The 19,590-nt window shown below is 61.5% G+C and overlaps 1 protein-coding gene across 4 annotated transcripts in view; it reads left to right on the top strand.

Moving 5' to 3' along the window:
* The window catches only part of WHRN (whirlin), an 82,061-nt gene extending 68,401 nt beyond the window's left edge, over positions 1-13,660 (top strand). For 2 of the 4 annotated variants that reach the window (XM_038553212.1, XM_038553210.1), the window contains 5 exons: positions 8,056-8,127; positions 9,384-9,927; positions 11,732-11,910; positions 12,404-12,526; positions 12,787-13,660. In XM_038553212.1, coding sequence (XP_038409140.1) covers positions 8,056-8,127; positions 9,384-9,927; positions 11,732-11,910; positions 12,404-12,526; positions 12,787-12,969 — 1,101 coding nt within the window. In that variant the 3' untranslated portion in view covers positions 12,970-13,660. Of the gene's footprint in view, positions 1-8,055; positions 8,128-9,383; positions 9,928-11,728; positions 11,911-12,403; positions 12,527-12,786 lie in introns of all 4 variants that reach the window. The other 2 variants (XM_038553211.1, XM_038553209.1) reach the window with 1 other exon arrangement.
* The last annotated feature ends 5,930 nt before the right edge of the window (positions 13,661-19,590 follow it).

Below are 19,590 nucleotides of genomic sequence, written 5' to 3'. Positions count from 1 at the left end.
GACCAGGCGGGGACCACACCTTTCTCCTGCCTGTGTGCCCAAGTGCCAGCCCAGGCTCTGGAAGTGAGTCGAGGCCCGGGAAATGTGGGGCAGAAACTGAAATGGATCCGCACGCCCTGGCCACTCAGGATTATCTTCCGACATTCCAGCCTTCTAAACACGTACCTCCGGCATCGTAGGAAAATGTCCTTTGCCCCAGTGTTCCGCCCGGCGGAGTGGCAGGCAGCTGGCTCTCGTGACCCAGATGCCCCAGACGGTTGCCCCAGATGGAGCCAGTTTCCACTGAGCGTGGACCGCGCTGTGCAGTTAGCGGTCGCAGGTTAAACGTGGCTCATTCTGTAGCTTTTTCCCTTAAACCAGACAAAATCGATCAAAGGAGATCAGATACAGCCTTCCCCCGATGACAAATTGCGTTTCTTTTCCATTTGTGTAATAGAGAGCCAGCCCTGGAAATTTGTCCTGCCTGCAAACAATGTCATTCCTCCCATGCACACGTCAGCCAGGGGAGCTGAGCGGAAGCAGGGCCTGCCTGCCATTTCTTGAATCCTTCACGGGATACCAGCCAGCCGGCGGCAGGGGGGCTTAGGTGCACAGGTGCAGAGTCCCGCAGCCCGGGGCTGGCTCTCCCCAGTAGCAGCCGTGTCACCTTGGGCAGGTGACGTCAGCTTTTGGAGCCTCAGTTTCCACATCTGTACACCAGCTGATAAGACCAGTCATCTGTGGGTTGTCGTGAAAATTCAGTGAGCTCAGGAGCGGACTTGCAGGTGTGGAGAATGGGGGAGCCAATTCCCTGGATGCTCTAAGGGCTGGCAAAGGGCGTTGCAGAGGATTTCCGGGGCAGAGGGGTTGTAGAGGCCAAGGCCAGCTTTGTACCCACATAGCAAGTGCCATTGAGGTCGGGGGTGGCAGCAGGGACGTCTCCAGCCTTAACCACAGCCCCTTTGCTCCTGGAATTGAGAGGTTTGCACTCCAGGCGTCTCCTGTGCCTGGAAAGGGGCTCCCCGGGCCCCGCCAGAGGATGCTGGGGCGGGGGCCCTGCCTCTAAAAGCCTTACCACCCCCATCCCCACGCGGTAAGGTGAGAAGTGGGTGCTGGGTGTGGCTGTCAGCACTTTGCTCCCCTGTGGCCTCCACGCTCTGGGGCGAGAGGAGGGTGGAGATGCTCAGGCCTGCCTCAGGCCCTTCCGGCCGCAGGGACCCCTGATTGTCAAGGCAGCTCTTCCCCTGATTGTCACGGGGAGCAAACCATCAGAGGATCTCTTCCCACCTCCTGTGCCGTGCCTATGGCCCAGCCCTGGCCTGGTGCAGAGCGAGCTCTGCTGGGTGAGCCCTCCCGCCGTGGGGGAGTAGGAAGGACCCCAACCATTGACTCATCCATCAGCCACTCCTGCGGCGAGCACCCACTGAGACTCCCCCCTGCCACCCGCCCCGTGCCGGGCTCTCAGGCCACAGCACCTGCTGTGGGGAAGCGTAGCCAGTCCTGTCGGGGAGGCAGCCTCAGATCAGATCACCTACCTAACTCACACCCTGAGAGATGGGGGAGGATTGGGGCCCTGGTGAGCAGAGCAGGGCGTCAGGGGGATGTTTGAGCAGAGCTCGGAAGTCATTGGCATCAACCGGCAATCCACAAGGCCAGGAGCCGGGTGGGCCAGATCGGCATGTGCAAAGGCCCTGGGCGCAAGGGTTGTGGACCCCAGAAGGAGCTGGGGGAGGTCAGGAGGGCCAGAATGTCCGGGGTGATGGGGAGAGGGCGCCAAGTTAGCAGCAGGAGGCACCAGAGACTCGACTAACCCTGGAACCCCGGAACACCACTGAGGGTCTTCAGCCAGGAAGTGACAAGATCCTCTTTTAAGATGCTTCCCCTGCCTGCGCAGAGAGCTCAGAGGCGCGTGCGGTGGGGTGACCTGGCGAGGCTCCTGCTGCCGTCCGGGCGGGCGGGTCTGCGGTCAGGCGGCCGGGCTCCGTGGCCCCTGTCCCAGGAGGCTGCTCGGTGCCTTGCGGCACGGCAAGGCTGGAGTTAGTTTTCCTGCAGAGTAGAACAGCCCATTCCACCCTGAGAGGCCTCGACACGAGCGCCCTGCACCTTCAGAGCCGTAAATTCATTGGGGGCGTCAGTGAGCCTCGGGGTGGCCGCGGCGTTGCCTTAGCTGGTGTCTGCAGCAGCCACGATCCTCCCAGCCGGTCCTTTTGGGGGGCGGTGGCCTCCCCGCGCGGGGACTTGGGACTGACTGCTGGAAGCTGTTTTCTGCAAACAGAACCAAGTCCACACGGATCCCCCTGCTCCTCCGGAGCCTGCACCCTCCCAGGTATAAACCGGGCGAGTCAGACTAAGCGCTGACCTGAGACTGGGGTCTTTACCTTCTCCGTGCCCTGAACCCCTCTGGCAGGCTGGCGAGCCCGGGCACCCCTGCTCGAAATAGCAGTTTTAAATGTTTAAAAGAAAATACATCGGATCATAACAAACCAACTCAAGTCCTGGAGCAAAATGGCACGTTCAGAGTACGGAAACAGTTGTCAAACGGGTGCTTCTTGATTCGCACGCCCGGTGGCAAGGTCCGACGGCAGGTCGGCGAGGCCGTCCCTCCTGCGGAGCCGGGGTGAGCGTAAGTGGTTTTGTGGCGTCTGCAACAACGGGGATCTGGGATGTGATGGGAGAGGCCTGCGACTTCGGTCGGTGATGGTGTCTCCAGCTGGGCTGCGTCGCCCCCGGTTTATAAGGAAGCAAATGTTAGACGTGGATTGGAGGTTGGTGAACGCAGGCAGTGCGTTCTCCCTCGGCTGGGTTCTTGGGTCGCCGCATCCCTCCCGGAGCCCTGCTTTCCAGCACCTGTCCTAAGGGCTCTTCCGGGCCTGACCTGGAGCTTCTGGGTCACCGTCTGTCGCTGAGTGAAGTCCTCTCCCTGAGACCCCTGGGAGGGTGGCGCCTGGGGGCGGGCGTGGTTGGGTGGTCGAACACGGTGCCGCGGCGGGCAGCTGGGAAACGCGCCCCGAGCCGGCCGGGAGCCGAGGCAGTTCCCACAGCCTGCGCCACGCTGGTGAGGGTGGGTTCCAGTCCTCCGTTTGGGGACCCTGTCCCCCCGCCGACCCCTCTGCCCTTCCCTGGCAGCTTCCAGACTTTCAGCTCGGGAGAGGATGAGCCTGTCTCCGCCAGTGTGGCCAGCACCCCATGGCCTGGCTCTGTGATCCTTTTGGACTCTCGGTCCATCCCCTGCACTCCAGGCAGCCCCACTGCCCCCCCCCCCGCCTGCCCCGTGCCCCCAGGAGCTCCAGGACTCGAGCCTCCACCCAGCTGGTCCCCTCCCCGACCTTCCCGGGGTGATGGCCCCTCTTCCCCAGCCCCAGCTCTGGCCAGTACCACACCTCGCTTGCCTCTTCCCCTGCTCTCCACCTCTCCCCCCTGTCTTCCTCCTCTTCTTTCCCTCCGGCTCCCTCTCCCCTCTCTGCCTTCCCTCCTCTGCCCCTCCCCGCTGGCCTCCGCCAGCCATCTCGGCCCCCACGGTGACCTTCCAGGACCTTCTGTGACTCAGGGTCTCAGTTTCCCCTGGACAGAGCAGGATAAGGCCCAGATAGCATCAGTCCTCTGGTGCATTTTGGGGCAGAGTTGGGGGGGGGGGGAGCCTGTTGTCCTGACATCAGAGTAAAAAAGCAAGAAGAACAAAAAGCTGAAAATAGCACCTTTATGTAAGAGCCTTCCCGTGGTGATGAGGGGCTGAGATACCAGGGAGTTGGGCTGGAGCGGGTGGTGGAGGCAGTGGGGGGGGGGCTCGTTTTGCTGAGATGACACCTAGGCCACAGTCACCTGGAAGTGTCACCGTTACCAGAATCAGGAGGCCACCTGGCGGGGGTCAGCCCGGGTCATCGCCCTCCATCACGTCATTTTATTTTGGCTGCACAGCTCCCCCAGACCAGGCTCCTGGCATATCCGGGCCCTGACTGGGGCAGCTCAGACAAAAAGAGAGGAAGGGAGGAGAATTTTCTGAACTGTCACTGATTTGGGGAGGAAGGAGATGGGAGGTGGGGGGAGTAGCCAGGCGGGAGGGCGTCCTGGCTCCTGCCTCGTCCTTGCTGTGTGACCTTGGGCAGGTGGCCTTCCCTCTCTGGGCCTCGCAACCTCAGCTGCAGACGGATGAAGGGCCGTCTAGCAGGACCGGTGGAGCCACTGAGTCTAAGCCCTCCGCCGGTCTGTGGCTTGGCTGGGTGCAGGAGGGGGGCCCCCAAGCAGCGGGCGGGGGCGGGCGCAGGAGGAGGAGGCCAGGATGCAGGGCGGGCTCCTGCGTGAGCTCTGACCTTGATCCTCCTCTGGAAGCCCTTTCCTCGTTCCTCGAGCGGTTCTGCTGACGCCTCCCCGGGGCTCTCCGCCTGCTGTCCGCAGCTATTTCAGAGGCTCAGGGAACATGGCTCGGGGCCTCGGGGCTCCTGAGCGTCTGGATCCGGCAGATGGAGCCTGGCGGGGCCGGGCTGCGACCCGTCTGCCGTTTGCTCCACTTGAGGCCTTCCTCCCAGGGCTGGTCTCCGTACCCTCACCTCCCGACTCTCCCTCCCTGCCTCCCGAGCTGGCTCCAGGATGCCCTTCGCCGCCAAGAAGGGCGGAGGCCAGGGGCCAGGGATGGCCCTACCGTCGCGCTTGGGCGAGGGGCGCTCCCGGGGCCCTCTGGCTCCCACGGTGTCAGGGCCCTCTCCGGTTCTGGGGTCAGGGTACTGCGGCCTGGGCTCTGGGGCCACCCCACCTGTGTTAAAAACCTGATCCACGGTAGACTGGCCACGTGGCCTTGGACAGGTCACTTCCTCTCTGAGCTGAAAACCTAAAAGCTGCGAGCCAGGGAGGATTGTGGGGCGTGCCTCACATGCAGAAGCAAGTGAGATCGTAGAAGGGCCCCGTGCCTCGCCCTCCCCGGCCTGTGCTCCACTCGCTGCCGTGCTGCTGAGAAAGCCACACCTGCTCTGGAGGGTGGTCTGGGCCCCGGATCCCTCCCGTCCCTCCCAGGGGCCCCGTTACAACCCCCATCAGTGATCCTGAGCGGAAGTGCACGGGCACGTACTGTGTGCATGGCCCTCTGCGGGTGTTGGGGACACGGTGACCTGCACGTCGTGTATCCCCATGAGCCACAGCTGCCTGATAAATGCTCATTGGCTGAATGAGGGCCCAAGGCTCCAGACGAGCCAGACCAGGGCAGGATCCCACGTCTCTGACGTCAGCTGAGCCCCCAGGGTGCTTGCGGGCTGACTCCGGGGGCAGGTGGCAGCGGCTGAGTGTGGCAGAGGCGCCGCCTGGCCCTCCTGCAGACAGACAGACAGCCGACGGCCTCCGATCCCCGTCGTGCCTGCTGCAGAGGCCAGGGCTGCCTCCGTGAGCCTCTGCTCATGACCAGCCCTGCCTCGCCGTCTACCTCCAGGGAGCGCTGGACCCGGCCTGGTTTGGAGGCCGTTTCCTTTCCACTGAAGCGGTCACGTGGGCCGGGGCAGGGTTTTGCAGCCGCTGGGCTTACTGGGGCAGATTTGCCAGGTCCCAAGCTTCTGATACGGCAACAGTCACCTGCTCTCGTGGGTTGTGCCAGGCCCTGTTCTGAGCAAGTCACAAGAGAGGGACGGCCGTCAGCCCACTCTGCGGAGGAGGGAATGGCGCGGGGCACGTCTGTGATTTGCCCCCCTCCCCCCCCGCCCCGTGGCTGTGAGCAGCGGAGCCGGGTGTGATCTCACAGACACCAGAAGTGGTGCCACTCCCCCAGTGGGGGGGAGAGCAGCCCCGTCACTCCCCCTCCCGAGGAACCCCTCCCGTCTCTGCATCCAGAAGCATCTTCCCGTGACACGGTGCAGGGAACGGGGTTGGGACGCTGAAGTTTGCACGGATGCCTCAGCTTGTTGGTAAAATGAAGCAGGTGTCTCGGCCTGACGGTACCACCACCCCCCCCCGGGGCGTCAAAGGACCAGAAAAAGAGCCCTGGGTGGGAAAGGCTCCGGGCTGGGAGGGCCGAGTGTCTCAGGGGTGGGTTCCCATGGCAGGTGTTCGTGATTACATGCCCTTCGCCCGCCCAGGATGATCAAGGAGCATCACTCGAGACGGGGCTGAGTGTGGAGTGACCTGGCAGCCTGTGGCCCAGGGACTCTGGCACCTGGAGTCCCCTTCCATCCCTGCCCACTGCTCTACCCTAATTCAGGCCCCACCGTTACGCTCTCCACGATGATCCGCACGGGCTGCCTGGCCTCATTCTCTGGGGCCTCCTGCGTGACAGCCAGAGTGATCGATGAATTCATTCACCATCGATCGATTCACTCGTGGATTCATTTGCTTAGTAAATATTTATCGAGCAGCAGCCATCCGAAACACTGAGGAGGGAGTAGGGACCAGGTGGTCACAAGTCCTGCCTTGGAGGAGGTTTTATCCTAATGGGAGAGACAAACAATAAACAGATCGATAATATAACGTCAGGTGCTGATACATCCTATACAGAAAAACGAAGCAGAGTCAGGGGTTCGGCAGGGGGTGGGGGTGGAGGTGGGGAGGGGTGCTGTTTTAGACAGGGCTGGTTCTGGAAGGCCTCGCTGAGGTCAGAGCTAAGTGACGTGAGGGAGCGAGTCTCTGGGGGCAGGGAGAGAGCAGTGAGTGCAAAGGCCCTGGGGCAGGAACCATCCCATCCTGTTGGAGAAGTAGCAAGAAAGGGCTCGAAGAAGACAGACTTTAGAACTTTCTCCATGGAAGGAAACCCTGGAGGGTTATGCACTGGGGAGGGATATTATCTGATTTATGTTTCAAGGGTTACATCCTGAGGGCTGCTGGGTGATCAGAGTAAGAAGGAGACAAATAAAGCAGGGCAGGAGGGAAGGGTTGTGGTTTTAGGTTGGCGGGGGTTGTCAGGGTAGACTTCTTGGAGGAGGTGGTATCTGGGGAAGGTGTTGAAGGAGGTAAGAACGGAGCGGGCCGTGTGGTAGCTAAGGCGGAGCCCGTTGCAGGCACAGGGAACAGGCCACGTGGGTCAAGGCCCCGACCTGCCGACCTGCCCGCATTGCTCTGCTGTGGCTGGAGAGGAAGTGAGCAAAGGGAATCTTCCCAGAAGACAAACTGGGGCCATGTCGCCATGGCAACCCACTGCCCCGCAGCCTCAGGTCCCAGCAGCTCCATCCACGCCTGAGTCAGGTGGAAGTGCTCGAAGATTCTCTGCCTCCTTCCCGCTTTCTGCGCGCCCTGCCCTCTTTGCCCAGCTCGCCCGCCCGCAGGACTCCACTGTCAGCCACGCTCCCTACTCCAGGAAGCCCTCCTTGACGGCCCCTCCCCATCCGCTTCTGTGCCTGTGTGTCCTCGCTCTGTGCGCAGTCTCCTCCTTGCTTGCCTGTGTCCAACCCACCGCTTGTAGGCTCCTGAAGGCAGGGCTGGGGGCTCCCTCTGGGGCCCCAGGCCCTCCTCGTCAGTCCGGCGTCGAGACTGCTCGACACTGACGGCTGCACTTGAGACGTGAGCCAGGCATTGGCCGCGGGGGCGCTTGTTGCCATCCTGGACTCCCCGGGCCCGGGCCCCCTAGAGGGGCGCTGCCCGGCCTCCCCGGGATGACCCGGAGATTGAGGGGGCGTGAGGCTTCTTCCGGTGAGTTAGAGAAGGAAGCAAGAAATGGGCATGTTTTTGCGAAGTGAGGTTTGTTTAAACCTTCCCGCCCGCCTCACAGTTGAAACCATTCACATTTAAAAAGACAGAGACTTGACCTCTCTTGCGTCCTGCCCTTGTCACCCCTTCCTGGGGCTGCTGCCAGGAGCACCTTTGGGTTTGGGAGCGCCTGGAGCAGGGCACCCGGGGCCCAGCTTCGGGAATCCCCAGTCCAGGTCGGAGCCACCCCACAGCATCGCCAGGGGGTTCAGGGGAGGCCTGGAGAGCCCCAAACAAAAAGCTGATTTCAGAATGACCGGCAGGAAAATTAACACTAATTTTAACGTGTCAGCTTCCCCAGGGTGGGGCGTGTGGGGACAAGCGTGAGCCGCAGGGAGGGAGGATTCTGGAGTCGCGGAGGGCGCAGTGCTTTTTCCCCTCTGCGTTTATATTTGCTCACGTTGCTTTCTTCTCCGTTTCTAGAACACTCTGGACCTGGAGGAAACTGGTGAGGCTGTCCAGGGCAGTACGAACACCCTCCCAGACGTTTCCCTGGTGAGACCCTCTGGCTCTTGCACTGAGTGTTGCCCTCCCCGGGCCTGCCGGAGGCCCTGGCGGCCGGCTCCTCGGGCAGAGCACAGGGGGGCACCGGGGCCCTCAGACCCTGCCCCGGGCCTGGGCACAGGGGCGTCCCTCCGCCTCTCCGGCAGGTCCCAGGACCGCTCTCCGCTCGCTCGGGGGATGCGAGGCGGGGACTCTGGCTGTTTGTTTGCCGAGCTGGTGTTAACTTTGGCTTAGTTATCTGCACGTTGTCCTAATGAGTGTGTGAGCTCCCCGAAGGGGCCGTCTGACCCCACTGGAAATGGAGGCTACCTGTGACCTCGTCCCCTCGGGCCCCTGTGCACACGTCAGCAGCATCACTTGGCGATTTCTGACCCAAATCACTTCTGAATGGCCTGGGCCCCGGAGCCCGCTGCCTGGGCTCAGATCCCACCTCTGCCACTGGCTGCGTGACTTCGGGCGAGTTTCTTAACCTCTCTGTGCCTCCGTTTTCCCCTCTGTAAAATGGGGATAGTACTAGTGTACCTACCCCACGAGTTTGTGGCAAGGGGTACGTGAGTCCATTGAAGTTAAAGCATTTGGGGCAATGCTTGCACTGCCATCGGAGCTCTGCGAGTGCCGGAGGTTGGCCTAGGCAGAGGGGAGAGAGCAGTGACCCATGTACCCATAGCCGCCCCTCACCATGCACCTGCTGGATGGCAGGCACCTGTGAACACGTGACACGTGTGCTTCCTCACGTCCCCACACCTCCGCTGGGCAGGCGCGCGTTTCCCCGCGGCCCAGAGCAGCGCTCCGAGAGGGGCTGTGCCTTGCCCGGGACCGCGCAGCCCTCGAGCCCAGGGGACTGTCCCCGCCTATCCGTCCTCCCTCCCTCTAATCCCGCACATCTCCAATCTCTAGCAGCCATGATAATCTTCTAAAAAGAAAAGCCAAGGAGATGCCCCTGTTGTTGTTGTTTTTCCATTCTCCGCATCCACCTCTAATTGAGTCTCGTTCCCCGTGACAAGCCCTGGCTGATGCCAAGAGCTTCAGGTCCCAAAGGTAACGATGCCATCCCCAGAGACGCCCGCCAAGATCCCGACGCTTATCAGCTGCCGAGGTGGGGGGGAGAAGTTTTCCACTGGGGTGTTGCATTATTCAGAGCGGCGTGGCCGGTTGCTGACAGAGCAGGCCGGAGTTCCAGCGGGGCCCTCGCCTCGGCCCGCGCCATGGGCTCTGACTCCTTCTACTCCTGTTGGGTCTCTTGGCAGGATGATGTCAAAGCCGGCTCCGGCTCCGAGGGGCTGCCCGGCTGCAAGCCGCCGCCTCCCCCGCCGCCCCTGGCCCAAGGCCACGGCCGCCCGCCCACCCAGCGGAGGAAGCCAGCGCAAGAGGACGTCCAGCCCCCTTCGTCCGCGTCCTCCCACTCGGGCATCGTCTTCTCGGCCCCGAGGACCCACAGCCCACTGGCGGGCACCGCACCGGCCCCAGGCGCCCCGGCAGCCCCAGACCCGCCCTCCTCCCCCGTCTATGCCTCTGTGTCCCCCGCCAACCCCGGCTCCAAGAGGCCGCTGGACGCGCACCTGGCCCTGGTCAACCAGCACCCCATCGGCCCCTTCCCGCGTGTCCGGTCACCCCCGCACCTGAAGAGCCCCCCTGCAGAGGCCACGCCGGTGGGGGGATGCCTCCCGCCGCCCTCCCCCTTGAGCCGGCCGGATGTGACGGGCACGAACCAGCACTTTGTCATGGTGGAGGTGCACCGGCCCGACAGCGAGCCCGACGTGAACGAAGTGAGGGCGCTGCCGCAGACGCGCGGTGAGTACCCCCCCCACGGGCTGGGCTGCGGGGCACCTGCCGAGAGGGCCGGGGTCGGGGGGGCTCCCAGCAGCTCTGGGGTGGTCTGTCCGTCGGCACAAAGTGGGAGCCAGTGTGCGCCCCGCATGCTGTAGCACAGGTGTTCCCTGCTCGTGGCCTGGGGGGCATCAGAGCGCCCTGGGGACGGGTCCTGAGCCCCAGCGCTGCCGCTGAAAAACCGGGTGACCACGGACAAGCCGTGGGATGGAGATTCGGTGACAGCCCCGCCGGGCCGCTGGGAGGCTTGGGCTCCTCTCTCCAGCGCCCCCAGTCCTGGCCACCCTGCAGTCCCCGACAGTCTCCCCAGGGAGAGCAGCCCCCGTGAGGGCAGGGGTGACCTCTGTGACCTCTGTCCCCGGGGCCTGGCACAAGGCAAGTGCTGGGGGAAAGGCCTGTGTTGAAATGACTGTCTCCGGACCCCTGGGAGTCTCCAGATCCGGGGGGCTGCAGGGTCAGCGTGCAGGCTCGACCTCACAGACCCCTGGGACGAGGCTGCGGCCCCAGAGTTTGCAGAGAGCGTCCGGCTGAGGAGGTGGACGGCAGTGTAAAGCTGGCTTTCGGCTCCCAGGAAGCCTGGAACCTTGGTGGGCTCTAGATCTCCTCCCTCCCCTTAGCAAGCTGGGTGCAGTTTGCTGGACCCTGCTGCCATCTTGTGGCTAGAGGGCTACAGAGGGCCCGCGTGGCCAGGGAAGGCGGCAGGCCAGGTCAGGGGGCTGCGGACTGAGCGCCTGCTGCGGACTGAGCGCCTGCTGTGTGCCGGACAGCGGGCAGGCTGGGGTGCTGAGTGCAGGGCAGGCTGGGAGCTCGGTGAGGGAGGGCAGGTAGGGGGACAGCAGGCAGGATGTGGTGAGGGAGACCCGAGGCGCCACCTGCCATCGAGCTGTCTGTTGTGCAGGGCTTCCTGTGTGCCAGATTCGGTTCTAGGGGCCCCTGCCTGTATTAGCAGCTCCTCTAACCCTCCCAGCAGCAGCCTTGCAGGGCCGGACCGTTATCCCCATTTTACAGAGGAAAAAGCTGAGACACAGAACGTAGCAACCTCGGAGCAAAGTGTCTAGCGCCAAGTCTGCTGTCCTGCAGGCTTCACCGTACACGTCGTATCTAATTAGTTTGGGTGATGATGCTGCTAGACGGGCGGCGGCGTGGAACAGCGCCAGGGAGGCTCAGAGAAGCCACGTAACTCACCCGGGGTCACTCGGGCTGGTCAGAGGGGAGTCAGGCCTGACCCGCTGGACTCTAGAGTGTCTCAGACTCAGGGGTCAAGCCATCACGCATGCGGCAAAGCAGCTCGGGTATGTGCCCACTGCTCAGCTCAGGCCACTTGGTTCGTGGAGGGTACAGACCAGGTGTGGCAAAGCTTCCTTTGTCTTATTGAGAAGCCAGAGATTTAGTTTTTGTGCAAAATATTCTAACATACATGTGTTCATCCATCATTACAATTTGACAGCATTGTGCGAGTTTAAAAATAATGATAATAATAATAATGATAATGACCCACATCTGTGGGCTGGATTGGCCTCCTGACCTTCGTGTTCATCATTACGCCACGGGCTGAGGACTGAGGGGGTCAGAGCAGAAGTCCTGGCGGCCGTGGGGCCAGGCCCAGCTGGAAGGACAGCTGTAGTCGTGGAGAGTCTCCCTGGATTCCTCCCTAGTCCATGCCTGGGGAATCCCCACAGCATCCCAGCTCTATCACCTCCTCCAGGAAGCCCTCCTCCACCCCACCTGTATAAACCACCACTCTCCTCCCGTTTCCCACCCCCAGCAGCCTCCACACTGTCCCAGCTCTCGGACAGTGGGCAGACCCTGAGCGAGGACAGCGGTGTGGACGCCGGTGAGGCAGAGGCCAGCGCCCCGGGCCGAGGCAGACAGATCGCCTCCACCAAGAGCAGGTGTAGCAAGGAGCCACCTCGGAACGAGAGGACTGCAGAGGGGGCCACCAAACCGGTGAGCGAGGAGGAGGGGATACAGAGGACCGAGGGGAAAGCAGGCCCCAGAGGGGAACAGGAGGTCCCCGACCAGGGTTCAGCTTGACCACCACGGAGAAGAAGTGAGCCCCCATCACCAGAGAGATGTGGGTACCGGAGCGAACACTGTATCAGGAGTCTGGGGGGCCCAGTTTAGGTCTTGAGGGCCTTTCAGCTCGGCTCTGAGCGGGTGTCCTGGCTAAGGGAGTCAGGCCCGGGTCCGAGTCCTAGCGCCACCCCCAGGCAGCCTGGGGCAGGCCCTTAACCTCCTGAACCTCGGGGTTTGTAGCAGAGAGCTGCTAACACTAGTTCCTAGCCTAGTGCTAGCATACTGGCGGCTCCCAGCACTGGGGGTCTGGGCCCTTGTGACCCCGGGGGTGGGGTGCATGTCATGGCCAGGCCACCCCTCCCACCCAGCCAGGCCTGAACACTGACCAGGCCTCAGGCACTGGTCTCCTTGCTCACACCTGCAGCCTGGCCTCCTGGAGCCCACGTCCACCGTGGTCCGTGTGAAGAAAAGTGCAGCCACCCTGGGCATTGCCATCGAGGGTGGCGCCAACACCCGCCAGCCCCTGCCTCGGATCGTCACGATTCAGGTACCCCTCCACAGGCCCCGCTTGACAGGTCTGTCCCTACCCCCGAGGGCCGTTCCCTCTCCATCTCCGGGGTGACCTGGCACCCGCGGGCAGAGCCAGGCCCTTTGCCCCTCACTGAGCCTGTTTTCCTAATCAGGGCAGTGGACACCCAGATTGCAGGCTGCTTGGCGGTGCCGGGCCTCACCCGGTGGGTGTCTGAGGCCGCCCAGCCTTGCCCCCAGCTGCCTCACGCACCCCGGCCCTGTGTCTCGCCCCTGCAGCGAGGCGGTTCGGCCCACAACTGTGGGCAGCTCAAGGTGGGCCACGTGATCCTGGAAGTGAACGGGCTGACGCTCCGGGGCAAGGAGCATCGGGAGGCGGCCCGCATCATTGCAGAGGCCTTCAAGACCAAGGAGAGAGACTACATCGACTTTCTGGTCACGGAGTTCAACGTGATGCTCTAGAGGCTGAGGCCTGGAGGCCCCCCACTGCTGCCCAGTCCCTGGCCCCGGTCCCTCCTCCCTCCCAGCACTATAAGCTCCTCAAGGGCCGGGGCTGCGTAGCCAGGGTAGCAGGAAGACATCCCCCCCACTCTTTCCTGGCACACCGGCCCAGAACCAGGAGAAGAAAGCCGGGTGAGGCACACAGAAGGTCAGGCTGGAGTCCGGTGCCATGCCCGGGGTACGCAGTAGGCGCTCAGTACAAGCATGGGTGTCGGGAAGGAGAGAAGGTCCACCGGAGGCCTGCCAGGGCCCGTTACCTGGGTTGGGGAGGGGGCACTGTGTCCCCCTCCCCCGCCAGCTAGGACCTGGCCCATCCTCAGGTTATCTGAGCCTTTATCTGGAGTGAGGTCACATGAGAATTCGAGGACACAGCCCCCAGCCAGGGGGGCATCTTGCAGGACCTTTAGTGCCACAAATAAGCATCAAGCAACTCCCCCCTCCATTCTCACCTCCTCTCCTCCTGGCTCCTTATCCCCCTATAGTATTTATTATTTATTTCCCTCTCCTCACCCCTGGGGACCCCAAGACCCCAGGTTCCCAGCCCTGCCCCCAGCCTATCCCAGAGGCCTTGCAGGTGACCAGCGATGTCAGCGTATTTATATACAGAGCTTATGACTTTAATTTTTCAATAAAGAAATCTGAACAAGGTTGATGCCCAGTGTGCTGTGTGGCCTGCCTTTGGGGCTGGGGTTTCTGATTGCTCAACCAAAGAGGGGTGGGTCGGTCAGATGCTAGGCGCTCAGAGCAACACCTAGCAGCAGCAGCAGCAGCGGCAGCGGCCTTTCCCCCTGCCCCCAGGGCTCAAGGAGGGATGCACAGTGGGGGCGCAGGGGCACCCGAGCCATGCCCACATCCTGCGGCACCCTTCTTGGTTATTCACAGAAAATACCTTTAAGTGAAAGCACACAGGAGGGGCCCCTGGGTGGCTCAGTGGCTGAGCACCTGCCTTTGGCTCAGAGTGTGGTTCCCGGGGTCCTGGGATCGAGTCCCACATTGGGCTCCCCGCAGGGAGCCTGCTTCTGCCTCTGCCTGTGTCTTTGCCTCTCTTTGTGTCTCTCATGAATAAATAAATAAAATATCTTTTAAAAATAAATAAACTAAAGCACACAAGTGTGTTATGGGGCGGAATGCACAATGTGCACGGATGTTTTAAGGCACGGGGAGGTGGCCTGCCTTAGGGTGGAACCCAGACGCTGACTCTGTGGTGAGGATTTGTGTGCAGGTGATTCATTGATGCCACGCCCCCTTCCTCCTGCCCCGGGAGCCCGGTAAGGGAGTGGAGAAATCTGGAGGGGAAAAAGGAGGAAGCCAAGAAGGGTGGGATTGGTGGCTGCAGTCTGATTCCGCAGGGGTCTCTGGAGTACAGGTTGGGCCAGAGTTGTCCCCAAGGGGGCGGGGCTTTCATGGTGTCAGTCTTTGGATAGATAAGGTCTGGGGAGGGGAAGGTGGGGGAGAGGCATACATTCGGTGGCGTCACATTCCCATTCTTCCCATTCTTGACCTGTGCAGTTCAGGCGCCAAGGGCGGGGTGTTAGAAGCAGAAACACAAGGGCAGGGAAGGGAGGGGGCGGGAAACGATGGGTTACACGGCCCCAGTGCCTATTCCCTTCAACCTCGGGGTTTCTCTGAGACAGAGGACTTGGAGAGGGCCTGCTTTGTCCAGCCCTGTGTTCAGAGGTCAGTCAGAGGTGGGTCAGGGGCAGTTTGGTTCCATACACCAGCAGCAGATCTTGCTCTTAGCTGCTCCCCCTTCCCAGCCCAAGGAGACCGCCCGAGGCCAGAGCCCTGGATTCCACGTGACCTCTGAAGCAGCCAGCATCCCAGAAGCCCCAGTCCCTCCTGGGGGACTCATTATGCTCCTCCCCAGTCCTAATACCTGTGCAGGGAGTAACTTCCACCTGGAGGCAGATCCCAGATCTGCTGGCATCAGATGCCAAATCCTGCATGACCATGGGTCAGTGATCTCACCTTTCTAGGCCCAAATTCCCCCATCTGGAAAAGGGGTGTGGTAGGCCGAATAATGACCTCAAAGATATCCAGGTTCCTGGACTATATGGATGTTCCTTTCTGTCATGAAGGGACTTTGCATATGGGATTAAGGCATTTAGATGGGGAGGTTGAGCTGGCTTTTCTGGGCGGGCCCCATGGAATCGCAAGGGTCCTTGTAAGAGGGAAGCAGAGGGAGACCTGCCGCAGAGGAGGAAACGGTGCTGTGGATGAGGAAGTAGAGGTTGGGATGTGCCCTGGGGATGGAGGGAGGGACCACCAGCCCAGGAATACAGGCAGCCAGTAGGTGCTGAAAGAGTCAGGGAAAGAGGTTTTCCTCTCAGAGCCGACAGCAGGAGCCTCCCCCGCTGACACCTTGAGGATGGCCCCGTGAGACAGACTTTGGTCTTCTGACCTCTCTTTGTAAGAGAACAAATTAGGGCTGTTTGAAGCCATGACGTGGTGATAATCTGTTACAACAACCCCAGGAAACCAGTGCAGTGGGGATACTGCTACGTGCCTCTGATAGAGGCCAGGTGCTGTGCGTGGGCCCCAGCACCTGGCTCAGGCAGGCTTGGACTCAGCCCTGGATGACATCTGGACATCATCACTGTCCGGATGATGGCGGCAGTGAACCAAGGGCCTTCTGGCCTTAGAAACGCCACTCCCTTTGCATGAAAGTCCTCATGCACCTTGCTCTGAACCAAGAGATTTTCATCTATCACCAGCCCAGGGTGATTTTCAGGCCAGCCGCTGACCTGCTCTGTGAGCTCTGGGCAGGTTGTGACCTGGTGACGTCCTGTGCTTTGAACCAGCCATCTCTCCACTGGGTTGGTCCAACGCTGGGAGACAAGGAAGCTCCCAGCAGCTGCTGCCCACTGCCCCAAGTTTGAAATCTGGAAAAGTAGGACAAGAATGAGTTTCTGGAACTGTCATTTCTAGAATTCTTGGGCCTGACTCCGGGGCTGTGGCCCATTGGGTGTTAGGGTCCCCCACCCAGGGAAATTTTAAACCATTTTTTTTTAAAGTTCTTTTGCCAGTGGGCTTAGAAAGGTCAAGGTTCTTGCCCAAAGTTGCATAAGCTGGTGGATGGTAGAGGCCAAATTTGGACCCATGGCTGCTTGGAGTCCACATTACAAAGTCAAGCACAAGCATGTATCCTGCTGTCTTCTGAAGGGACCCAATACCCTGGCTTAAGGCAACTTTGAATAATGGAGGACGGAGGGGTCAGAGGTCCACCCTGGTCGGATGTACCCAGGGGCCCTCACATCTTTGTTCATGATGCCAGAATTTGGGCAGGGGGTGGTGTGGGGCCGGTGCTGCTGGAGAATCCCCGGGTCTGCTGCTGGATGAAGAAGCCAGGAAGGGGGTGAGGTTTTGGCCTGAGCCAGGGCCTGCCCAAGCTAGTGCCGAGGTGGCCTTCAACTTACCTGGAGCTCCCTCTGCTTGGGAGAAAGCAGGGTGAGGGATAGAATAGCCCGATGGGAGGAGTACAAGGATAGAGAACAAGACACCGCTCAAGGGGTCCACACTTCAGAGTCTGACATCTGGAATCAAATTCCACTTCTACTATTTCCTGGCTGTGTGAGCTGGGAAAAGTTAACCTCTCTGAGCCTCAGTTTCACCATCTTTATTTATTTATTTTTATTTTTATTTTCTTCTTTTTTTTTTCTTCACCATCTTTAAATGGAGAGCATCGCCTTCGTCTGGCTTGTGGGTTATTATAAGGATTCGCTAAAATGTTTGCCACTGGCACAGAGTATGCTTTGAACAGAAGCAGCTGCTGTGATTATTACTGGGAGCAGGTAGGGAGCCTCAAATCCCTAGGGAAACGGGGAGAGCTTTTTAGAGAATTAGCTGCAACATAGCTGGATGCAGTGGTTGGATGCATTCCCCCCCCACCCCCACAGCAAAAGTCTCCGTCTTGGGCCCCATCAGCCCCCTTGTGAAATAGGGTTGGTGGAGGAGCTCTCTAAGCGAGTGCCACTGGTTTCTTTCCTCTGGGCTCCGCGCTTTGCTCATCCCCTGGTGAGGCTGACCTTAGGGATCCCATTTACCTGGAGTTCAGTGGCAGAACTGGGGCGGGAGCCGAGGTCACTGTGACACTTTACACCCCTTCCAGGCCAGCTCTCGGTGGACAGCGGATTGTTTCTGTCCTGGGCACGTTTTTGTCCGTCTGGAGACCTGGGTTTTCCTGTTTGCTCATGGTGGTTTGGACGAGAACCTACCTGGAAGGTGATGCCCAGGGCCACCCATCTCAGGGGAGAGGAGGGAGCATGGGAGGAGCTTACAACAGTTCTTGACACAGACAGAAGAGCTCAAGAAAAGTTTATTATTAAGATTCTCATTATGGGACGCCTGGGTGGCTCTGCAGTTGAGCGCCTGCCTTCGGCTCAGGTCATGATCCCGGGGGGTGCAGGGATAGAGTCCCGCATTGGGGAGCCTGCTTCTCCCTCTGCCTGTGTCTCTCTGCCTCTCTCTCTCTCTCTCTTTCATGAATGAATCAATAAAATTTTTAAAAAAGGTGGGGGGGCAGCCCGGGTGGCTCAGCGGTTTAGGCCTGCCTTTAGCCCAGGGCGTGACCCTGGAGACCCGGGATCGAGTCCCACATCAGGCTCCCTGCCTGTGTCCCTGCCTCTCTCTCTGTCTCTCATGCCTAAGTAAATAAAATCTTAAAAAAAAAAAAAAACCTGGGGCGCCTGGAGCATCTGCCTTTGGCTCAGGACGTGATCCCAGGTTTCTGGGATCAAGTCCCACATCAGGCTCCCCGCAGGGAGCCTGCTTGTCCCTCTGCCTGTGTCTCTGCCTCTCTCTCCGTGTCTCTCATGAATAAATAAAATCTTAAAAAAATAAAAATAAAAAATAAATTAAAAAAAGATTCTTGTTACTGCTCTGAAGCAGTCCGTGGGGGCTGCGAAAGCTGCGGTTGCTGCGACCCTGCACACGCGCTCCCGGAGCCCCGCGAATTCCCAGCTGGGAGCGCTGGAGCGCGGGGGGCGGAGTCCCAGCGCCGAGGGGCGGAGCCCAGCGCCGAGGGGGCGGAGTCCCAGCGCCGAGGGGGCGGAGTCCCAGCTCCGGGGGGCGGGCCGCAGGAGGCCGCCTCGCCGCGATTGGCGGAGCCGCCCGAGGCCCCGCCTCCCGGGCCCGCCCCGCCCGTCACAGGCCGCCCCGGGGATTCAGCCCAGTGGCCGCCCCGCCCCGCGCGGGGATTGGCGGCCTTTGTTTGCCGCTCAAGTCCAGGAAACCCGCGGCGGCAGGTGAGGCGCGGGGGGGCGCTGCGGCGGGGCCGGGGCGGGCGGCGGCCCCTCGCCCGCCCTCAGTTTCCCGGTCGGGGGAATGGGGAGGGCGGCGGACGGCGCCCTGGGGCTGCGATCCCGGGGGCCGCGCCGCTTTCGGCCGCTCCCACGTGGGAAGCCCCGGCGCCCGGGAGCAGTCGGGGCGCGGCCCCCGGAGTGGGCGGGGGCGCCGGGCGGGCGCGGGGTCCGGTCCTCCCCCCGCCGGCTGCGTCCCCCCGGGCTCCGCTCGGCCTCAGTCTCCACCTCCGCACAATGGGGGCGTTGGCTTTCTCTCTCTCTCCAGCTGCGGCTGGGAGGGGAGGGGTCCCCGGGGAGCCCGGGGCTGGTCCTCGGCGGGGCCTCGGGCTGTGTTTGGGTTGCGGGTGTGGCCGGGTAGCTTGGTTACCCGGGAGGTGGGACTAACCAGTCCGGGATTTGTGCGAGGTCCGTTCACCCGGCAACTGCCCGCGTAGCCTGACGACTCGGAGCCGCGCACCCTCCCCGGACGCCTAACGCGAGTTTCTTTTCCTCTTTTTTGGCGGAGGGGGCGGGGGGAGGGCAAGGGCCCGCACGGGGGTGGGCAGCGCTGACGGGGCTGCGAGCTGGAACGGACTGAGAAATGGGGCCAGGCTGTCCGGGTGCACAGATGGGGAGACTGAGGCCCGCCCGGAGAAGGGGCGCGCAGCGGGGTGGCGCGGCTGCGCGGGGAGGCCCTTCCCTGCCCCTCGCCGCGGCTTCTGTGGGAAGACCCTGCGGGCTGGAGAGGATCCTTACCTGCGGCTCAGAGCTCCCAGCCATCAAGCTGCGAAGGAAAGAGGCGGACGGCAAACCCGGGCGGTTGCACAGAGAACTCAGGTTGCAGAGAAAAGAGACATTGTTTCTGTCCTTTAGAACTGAAGAGCCTGGAAACCGAAGCCTCAGGGCTGAGGTTAGACACCTGCAGGGACTAACCGAGACCCCCTTTTTTTTTTCTTTTTTCCTTCCCCAGGCGCCGCCTCTGGCCTCTGGAGTTGGTGGGTTTTACTGGCTGGTGGTTTTGCGGTGTCAAGAAAGCAGCATCGCTGCCCATCTGTTTTGAGGGGGTCTAAGTGTGGCTCAGGGGGATGGACCCCGCGGTGTCTTGGGTTCTTGTTGAGTTTATTGTCCGGGGCCATCTCGATGCTTCTGCAGGAGGGAAGAGGGCCCACGTGGGGCCTTCGCCTCCCCAAGTCCAGGGCTTTGCATTCGAAACACGTGTTGGGAGCCCTTCCTTGCAAGGGGATTTCATCAGCTCCCACCAGTCCGGGGGGGCGCCCAGGGTTAACCGGGAGCTGGGGGTGTT

This window comes from Canis lupus, chromosome 11 (genome assembly GCF_011100685.1).
Source record: "Canis lupus familiaris isolate Mischka breed German Shepherd chromosome 11, alternate assembly UU_Cfam_GSD_1.0, whole genome shotgun sequence".
Lineage (NCBI taxonomy): Eukaryota > Metazoa > Chordata > Mammalia > Carnivora > Canidae > Canis > Canis lupus.
Note: the sequence above shows the minus strand (reverse complement) of the source record. Positions and strands in the feature narration are given on the sequence as shown.